The sequence below is a fragment of the Oryx dammah genome, unplaced genomic scaffold (assembly GCF_014754425.2).
Source record: "Oryx dammah isolate SB20612 unplaced genomic scaffold, SCBI_Odam_1.1 HiC_scaffold_8, whole genome shotgun sequence".
NCBI classification, from domain to species: domain Eukaryota; kingdom Metazoa; phylum Chordata; class Mammalia; order Artiodactyla; family Bovidae; genus Oryx; species Oryx dammah.
The window spans coordinates 20,612,432-20,621,563 of record NW_024070192.1 but is presented as its reverse complement, the minus strand read 5'-3'; the positions used below and the strand labels follow the sequence as shown (position 1 = coordinate 20,621,563).

The 9,132-nt window shown below is 50.7% G+C and overlaps 1 protein-coding gene across 1 annotated transcript; it reads right to left on the bottom strand.

The window, feature by feature from the left end:
* Positions 1-1,724: 1,724 nt before the first annotated feature.
* Positions 1,725-8,180, bottom strand: LOC120867093 (keratin, type I cytoskeletal 9-like). Its single transcript, XM_040245299.1, has 8 exons — positions 7,671-8,180; positions 5,953-6,035; positions 5,679-5,835; positions 5,173-5,334; positions 4,353-4,478; positions 4,004-4,227; positions 3,388-3,624; positions 1,725-2,026 (listed from the first exon to the last, which is right to left on the bottom strand). Exons 1-8 carry the CDS (start codon positions 8,178-8,180, stop codon positions 2,005-2,007), a joined length of 1,521 nt encoding a protein of 506 aa, XP_040101233.1. The 3' UTR covers positions 1,725-2,004.
* Between the last annotated feature and the right edge of the window lie 952 nt (positions 8,181-9,132).

Here is a 9,132-nt window from a genome sequence, read left to right as displayed (position 1 = left end):
CTTCTCCAAAATCCCTTCACAGCAGCCCTTAGGTTTGACTTGTTGGTTGAATAACTGGGATCATCTTTGAACTCGGCCACCTGTAAGGTCTGTGCTTCCTCCTCTTGAATCCAGGCAAGACTGTGAGTACAGCAGAAAGAACACTGCATGACTTTCTGTGCGGTGTCCCATCACTCAGTCATGTCTGACTCTTTGCGACCCTGTGGACTCTAGCCCGCCAGGCTCCTCTGCCCATGGAATTTTCCAGGCAAGATACTGGAGAGGGCAGCCATTTCCTACTCCAGAGGATCTTCCCAAGCCAGTTTCGAACCCTCATCTCTTGCATCTCCTGCATTGGCAGGTGGATTCTTTTTTTTTTTTTTTTTTAATTTATTTATTTATTTTTAATTTTTACTTTACAACTAGCGCCACCTGGGAAGCCCAGTCTAGGCAATGAAGCAAAACAGCTTCTTCCTGGTTCTTTCTTGCTTAGGACATATATCTTGGGAGCCCCGAGACAGTGTGTAAGAAGTCTGTCTCCTCTGAGGACGCTCTGCTCCAGGGATCACACTAGGAGTCTCCATACAGAGATGTCGAGGAGCCTCTGCAGGGCCAGCCCCAGGTTTGAGTCTTTCCAGCTCAGGGGCCAAACATGAGTGAGCAAGACTTCACATGCTTCTAGCCCAAACCTGTGAGCCAGGATAACACCCAGCAAAGCAGAAGTGCGCTGTTCCCACCAAGTCCCAAATCAACATTGTTCTTTTAAGCCTCTAAGCTTCAGGGAGGTTTGATACACAGCTGTAGCATCTGGAACACAGGCTGAGGGCTGTCTGTCCCTAGTCAGAACCCTTGGAAAACATTGCCCGCTGCTGTCTAATGGAATAGTCCTCACCTTGCCTTGGAGTGCTTGATCTGTGCCTTTATGTTTCACCATCTGTGAAATCTTCTGAAGCAAAACCCACCTCATTTTTGTCTTGTTTCCCTCTGTAACTAACTTATGATCTGCTGAGAGACTATGGCAGATGGTTTGCAAAAACTTGCCCCAGGGACTTCCTTGGTAGTCCAGTGGGTAAGACTCTGCATTCCCAAAGCAGGTTTGATCCCTGGTCAGAGAGCTAGACCCCACCTAAAGATCCTGCATGCCACAGCAAAGATTGAAAATCCTGCATGCCACCATTAAGACCTGGTGCGGCCAAAAAAATTAATTAATAAACATTTTAAAAAACTGGCCCACTATTGCCCTCCCTCTACCCATACTCTTGCCACGTGACTTTCCAGCTTCTCTCATCAAGAGGAGTCTATTTCCCCTGCTTTTGAATCTGTGACTTGCTTTGGCCAACAGCCTACGTGACCACTCAGAGCCTAAGCCTCAAGAGGCCTTGCACATCTCTGTGCATTCCCTTGGAACACTTGCTTGAGCCAGCTGGCTGGAAGAAGAGAGTCATGTGACCCTTTCACTCCCAACCAGCATGCAGCCAAGCCCCAGAGGCAGAGCTACCTAGCTGACTTGGGGCTGACCACAGATGCTTAAAGGAAAACAAAATTCCCCAGTCCAAACTGTCAACTGTGAAAGCACGGGCTGAGTAAATGATCGTGATTTTAAGCCACCAAATTATGGATTGCTTTGTTGCAAGTAGAAGTTAGCTGATAGAAAAGCTAACCAATACTCTACAGGTGGATTCCTTTGATTCTCCCTTCACCTCCTTTCTGCCCCTTATCAATCCCAAGGAACAAGTGAGTCAAAGTCCAGGTTTGATTTGCAACAGGAAAGCTTTATTGGGAAATTGAGATAAGGCAGGGAATGGGGTCATCCCCAAACCAGACAGAGGGAGAGAGGTCTCCCCAACCCTCCCAGAGGAGGGAGCCAATGGACAGCCAAAGGCACACATGCCCAGTGAGCCCCGTCCCAAATGGGTCTTGGGGCTTGTTGCCAGCTGATCCCAGTGTCGCAATGCAGTGAGCAGACTTTATCCAGAGTCTGGGGGATGTCCGGCTGGGGTGGGGCCGGAAAAGTCTGCAGGGGCTCTAGTATCGTGTCTGGTAGCCTGTGGAGAGACAGGAGAGCGGTGAGTGAGAAGAGAGGATTTAGAACAAGAGACGGAGAGACTGGGACTTGGAGGAAAATGGGCAAATGGGGAGCAAGGAGACCAGAGCTCAAAGAGCTGGAGAATCCTGAGATGGAAGGATCCTCCAGTCCTAGCGGCCCCCACCCAATTCCCAAAGCTCTGCTGTAACAGCTGGCAGCTGCTCTCCCATTTCTGAGGATGGTGGCTCAGGAGGCAGCCCCGTCCTCCGTGCAGCAGCTTTTGTTGGTAAATCTCTTGCATGTTGAGGGGAAGACAGCCCCAGCCTCTGCCCATAGATGCACATCCATGGCCCTGCAGTGCCACCCAACACACAAAACCACCCTCCAGAGAAGGGCGGCTCCCAGGTACCTCTGAGCTGAGCACTGCCAGTCATGTTACCCAGCCTTTTGTTACAATTTCATACGAGATTTTTGTTTTACAAGATTCAACATGTACAAGGGGAATCTCTCAGACCTAGAGACCACTTCATCTGTTTGACTCCTTCTTGCACTTAGACTGTTATCTTTGCTATATGCTCCTTTGGACAGTTTCATCATATAACTGGCTTGTACAACCCGACCACTGACCACAACACTTGAGACTCTTTTCTGCCTGAACTGTTGCTGACCCAGGTGTCCCCATCCTCATGATGATGAAAAGTAACTGGCTGTGGAGCCCCACGGAGCTGATCTCTCATTTATGAGTCGTCTGACCTTGAGCAAGAGATAAGGAACCTCATTTTCCTTATCTCTAAAATGGGGATAATAACAATACCCACCTCATAGGGTATGGAGAGAAATAGACAAAATAATACTCCACTTCCAACTCATCTCTTAGGCTGTTGAGACTTAAGTCTCATGTAGATGTGATCCCAGCCTCACTTAAGACTCTGTCCAAAATAGTGATCAGATCAGAAACAAGGGCGAGTCTGTGGCACTCACTGGAGATCTCCCTAAAGTCTCACCCTGTTTATGTATAATGGCAACCAGGAGAAGGCGATGGCACCCCACTCCAGTACTCTTGCCTGGAAAATCCCATGGGTGGAGGAGCCTGGTGGGCTGCCGTCCACGGGGTCGCTAAGAATCGGGCACAACTGAGCGACTTCCCTTTCACTTTTCACTTTCATGCGTTGGAGAAGGAAATGGCAACCCACTCCAGTGTTCTTGCCTGGAGAATCCCAGGGACGGAGGAGCCTAGTGGGCTGCTATCTATGGGGTTGCACAGAGTCGGATACGACTGAAGCGACTTAGCAGAGAGGCTCAAAGATGTTTAAAAGGGGTGGTGCCTTGACAGCTGACAGCGACGCCTCCCCCACCCCACAACCTTAGAGTTGTCCCTTACCTGTATGTCACAGCCACCAGATTCTGAGGGATAGGGCTGGGGCTGGGATGTCCTTCCGCTTCCTCCTCCACAGCTGCCCCCACTTCCTCCTCCAGAGCTACTTCCTCCAGCAGAGCTGCCCCCACTTCCTCCTCCACAACTGCCTCCACTTCCTCCCCTGGATCCTCTTCCATAACTGCTTCCACTTCCACTTCTTTTGCTGTTTCCAAAGCCAGTCTGTCCACCTCCATGAGATTCACTGAGAAGCAAAGAAAGCACAGAGATAAAACAGGTGACCCCACATATATATACAAGGATGATCCTGGAGAGAAGACCTAAATGTGAGTCTTCCTAAGTCTTCCTCCAGCAAGGCAGAGGACAGAGGCTGGGCTGGCACCACAGCTGGGAGGGGAGGGACTTCCTCTCTCTGGAGCAGGGAGCGGTCCCTTCTCTCATTGTTACCATCCTCCTTTCTCAAAGCCGAAAGGCCCTGAGTTTCCCGCCTCGGGATGAAGAAATCCTCAGCCCATCAGACCCTTGTGTACAGGAACTTTCCCAACTGCTGTATCCAGCAGAACAGAGGGAGCATCAGGGGTTTAGAACTTCTGAGGCATGCCACAAAAGCCAGGAACACATACAAATCCTCCTGGCCACCCTCAAGGAGGCTGCAGTAGGTCTTGATTTCCTGCTCCAGCCGCATCTTGGTGCTGAGTAGAAGGCTGTACTCCTGATTCTGGCACTCAATCTCTGCCCGAATGTCAGCGAGCTGGCCCTCCAGGATACTGATCTGACCCTGGATCTGCTGCAATTGGCCAGAGTAGCGGTTCTCCGTGTCTTCCAAGGATTTCTCCAGGGCCGATTTCTAGGGGCAGAGGAGGCACTGAGAAGGATGCTGCCTCATAGCTGGACTCCCCTTCCTGTCCCTGGGGGTCTTGTGCAGCTTCCTGTGCCCCACCCAGGCAGAGGATCCAGAGCCTGGCTACCAACCATGCTGAACTGAGACTGCAGCTCGATCTCCAACTCTTGGACAGTGCGCCGAAGCTTGGTCACCTCCTTGTTGCTGGACTCCACCTCCTGGCTACAGGTCGTCACTTCTTGCTCGATCTGTCTCATCTGAAACACAAAAGCTCATTGAGCAGCTCACCGAATGGGGAAGGTTCTTCCCCACTGGTCAGCACCTTCACCTCCAGGACCAAGCCTGAGCCAAAGCCAAAAACAAGTCATCTTGAGTTCTGGGTCCCTCCAGCCAGCCACGTTGTCAGTTTCTCTCAACTCTCTGCGTCTCGGTTTCTCTGTCAGTATGGCTCAGCAGGCTTTAAAACTCTTCACATTTTGCCTTTAAATCATCTTTTAACTTCATTTCAAAGTGCCACCCAGACACATGCATACACATGTACACACCACAAATCCTGTCCTCATGTGTCACCCTCTACACTAGGGGCTGGAGACCCAGGAGGAAGGGAGTCATCAGGAGCTCAGAGCAGTGCTAGGGGCACACTGGGTACTTCCACTAGAGCCTGAAAGCACACAGCCTTATGTAAGCTCTTCATGCTCTGCCTTTGTTGACACACGTAATAAGCTCTGAGCTTCTCCAGGGCAGTGATCCTGTGTGGCTCATCTCTGCGACATCAGCACTTCACCTGAAACCTGGCCCTGGGAAATTTCTTGATAATTACACTTGTGGGCAGTGAATGCATGGGAAGGAGGATGACTGAGAAGCGCGAGTAGACTCAGAGATGGAGGGGTGGGTGGAAAGGACATGTAGACGGAGGGAGAGAAGGTTGAATCAGTGTCCTGCACTGCTCACCTGAGTCTCGTATTGCTGCTCAATGTCACTTCGGTTCTTAGCACTGAGCTTCTCATAGTCCTCGCGCATTTCATTGAGGATCTTAGTAAGATCCACGCCAGGAGTAGCATTCATCTCCACACTGACATCCCCGGTGCTCTGCCCACACAACTGGTTCATCTCCTACCGGGAAGAAGGGGATATGAGGTCAGGGTGGGATGGGATCCTCTCCACCACCTTTCAGCCCTCTCCTGCTCCTCCTAGGATACAAAAATGGGATGGGACACAGTGGAGAAGTCAAAGCCTAACCACCACCATAGGTTGGGCGTGCATGTCCTCTTCAAGAGTAACGGAGGGGGTGTCTTCTATGCAATGGCCCAAAGCTCCTATCCGCGTGCATGTCCTCTTCGAGAGTAACGGAGGGGGTGTCTTCCATGCAATGGCCCAAACCTCCTATCCATCCCCGATTATCCCTGAACTTCTATTCCCCCCTCTCCCCAACAAGCCCCAAGTAGCCAAGACCCTACTTCCTCATGATTCTTCTTGAGGGCCACCAGCTCCTCCTGCAGAGATTCACACTGCATCTCCAGGTCAGACTTCTGCATGGTTAGATCATCCAGCACCTTTCGCAGACCATTGATATCAGCCTCCACTGCCTGTCGCAGGCTCTGCTCCACCTCAAACCTGCAGACCAGTCAGGGGTAGGGCATGAGCCAGAGGTCACCAGCCCCCAAAGGAACCTCCAGAGCACTAGAGGCTGGAGGGAGGATGGATGACAGGAGAAGGAGGACTAGGACTCACTTTATCCTGAAGTCATCCATGGTCATGCGACTGTTGTCAATGTCCACTAAGATCTTGTTGTTTTCCACCGTGACCTGCACAATCTGAAAAAGAGGAGATGGCACAGAACCCAGGCACCCCGGCTATGACCCTCTCCTGGGAGGCAAAAGCCTAGGCAAAGCCATAGGAGGTGAGGCGCCCATCCAGGAAGATGCCCAAGAGGCAGGAGGGGCTTCCAAAGCTGGTATGTGTCACAGACCCCTCACAGACTTCAGCAAGGATGTTCAGTGTGGCCTTCATTCATTCAACAAATATTTTAATATCTACTAGAAAGGGCACTGTGAGAGTGAGAGATCAATGAGATACAGCTCCTCGAGGAGCTTGGTTGACTGCCAAGACCAGAATATCCTAGAAGAGTTCAAGGAAAAGACAGTGGATTTATGGTTACAGGAGATTAAGAAAGGCTTCAGGGAGGAGCTGGCAATTGAAGTGATCTCTGAAAGATGACTAAGGAAGAGGTTTGGGATAGAATAAACAAGATATCCAGAGGCTGTTCATGAGAAGGTGTGAAGGCAAGGGAATCAGGTGGGAAGAGCAAATTAGCTAGATTATGAGCTCCTCAAGGGCAGAGACCACGCCTGAGATGTTACTATGCTTGCCCAGTACTCAACCTCTAAGTTGAGTGGATAGATGGACATGTAGATGGATGGATGGACAGATGGGTGGATAGATGGATCAACGGATGGATAGATGATGTCTACTCCCAGAGTTCTAGATCCTCTCCATGCTTTGACCAGCTAGAATGCATATCTGGGTCCAACCAAACTGGAAAAATCAAGACAGATCCCTAGAAGAGCCCAGAAAAAACTAGGAAGGGAGAGATAAGATGTCTAGTTTTCTTTACCAGAAAGCTTTGAACTCTCAGGGGCTAAGAGAAGAGACAGGCACAGATGGCCCTCTCTCATGCGCCATACGGCCCACTTGTTTTGGACAGCAGCACTCTTATCTCTTTTGTTTCCCCCAAGATTACAGAAATTTTAAACCAACAGGTGCCTGAGAGCTAGTCTGCCCACTCTCTTTATTAAATGGATAGGAGAATGAGAATAGGCCTGGAGAGGGCACCAGGCTTCCCAAGGTCACACAGTGAATTGGCGGCAGACCCAGGAACAAGTTGCCCCGTTGCTATGCTCCCTCCACACTACCTCTGCATGCCCCCACATGAGCCAGGCCAAGAACTGTTCCTGATAAAAGTTCAAGTTTCCATGGAATCTAAAATACAATACTATGAAGCAGAAACAAGATTACAGACATAGAAAACAGACCCAGTGGTTGCCAAGGGGGAGGGGGATGAGGGAGGGAAGGAGGCTGGGGTTAGCAGATGTAAGCTTTTATATATAGAAAGGATAAACAAAAAGGTCTTACTTGGTAGCACAAACTATATTCAATAGCCTATAATAAACCATGAAGGAAAAGAATATTTCAAAAAGAAATGTACATATGTATATATAACTGAATCCTTTTGCCATAGAGCAGTAATTAACACAACATTGTAAATCAGCTATATCTCAATTAAAAAATTCTTTTTGAAGTTAAAGTTTGCAAAAGATTCTCTGGCTATTATCTAAGTTAGAGTCCAGCATCTTGCCTTCGCACGGGAAATAAAGCATGTGAGTGAGTGAGTGAGCGTACATATAGGTGTGAGAGACAGACAGACAGAGTTTTGAGTTTCCCCGGCCTACCTGGTTCTTCAGATCTTTGATGGTGTCATAATAGCAAGAGTAATCCTTCTTGACATTCTTGGGCTCCTGCCTGTCATACCAGTCCCGGATCTTAGTCTCCAGGTCAGCATTTTCCTTTTCTAGTTTCTGCACCTTATCCAAGTAGGAGGCCAGCCGGCTGTTAAGATCCTGCATGGTGGTCTTCTCATCAGCAGGCAGGATGCCAGCGTCTCCGCCTCCAACAGTACCCCCAAAGCCTCCAACAGCACCACCAATGCCACCGCCAAAGCCCCAAAGCCCCCCAAAGCCTCCAACAGCACCACCGATGCAACCCCCAAGGCCTCCAGTAAAACTCCCAACACTAAAACCACCACCAGACCCTCTGCCATAACTGGAGCTGAAGCTACCACCGCCTCCCCTCCCACAGGAGTTGAAGCGGCTTGAGGAGGACCTCGTGCTGCCCCCACAACCCCCGCCGCCTCCGCCACTCCTGCGGCTCCGGCTGGACGAAGAGAACTGTCTGCAACTCATGGCGCTGCCCAAGGATGAAAGCAGTCGTAGGAGTGCTGTGGGCTCTGGAGCCAGGATGCAGAGCTGCCACAGAGGCTGCTTACTTATACCTCCAGTGGATGGTGGCACGCCTGGGTGTGCCCACTGTCTGCCCCAGTCGCCCCCAGACAGACTCCAAAGGAGGTCTGGGATTTGGGAGGTGGCCGGACTGCCCCAAGCCACCCCAGACTCGGCGTCCTTTGGTGACTGCCTGAAGGCAGCCCAGCCTCTCTCCATTGTGTGGGGTAATTTGATGATGTTAGGCTATCCAGGGCACCAATAAATCAGTTCTGCTGCCAAGGGGGTGACCTATATCCTAGAGTTTGGTCTCCACTGGCCTAACAGCAGTTCTGAGACTTAGTTCCTCTGCGATAGAAATCCCCAGAACGGTGATCATCACGGTCTGCACCTCTCCCTGCTCCCACTTGGTGCCCACTGTGTGTGAGCTGGGGCCAGGGTACCAAGGAGTTATCATAGAGGATGGGGGAGCTACCTGTGTGGGTAGAAAGTCCCAGGCCTCAAGGAGCCCCAAGTTGATGGGGAGCCCTGTCCCTGCTCTCAGGGTCTCCAGTCTGATGGAAGAGATGAGTGGCATGGCAGAAACCCTGAGACAGTGACAAGCAGTGTGCCCCCCAGCACTTGGAAGTGGCGAGCAGAGCTCATACAAAGGACTCGGGAAAACAGACTAAATTAACTAAGCAGTACTGATACAACCTGACCTTCGAGCAAGAAGGCAAGTGGCTTGAAGTGTCCTAGTGCTTCAGCAGGGTCAGCAATGGATAGGCAATTGACCAGTACAGGTGTCTAGCTTGTACTGAGCCCTGGGAAGGATACTGAGATGTGGGACTTATCCTGCCCTCCTGGGATGTACAAAGCCCTGCCCCTGGCAGAAAGTCAGAGCATATTCTGGTCAGCAAGGCCAGGAGAGAGTAGG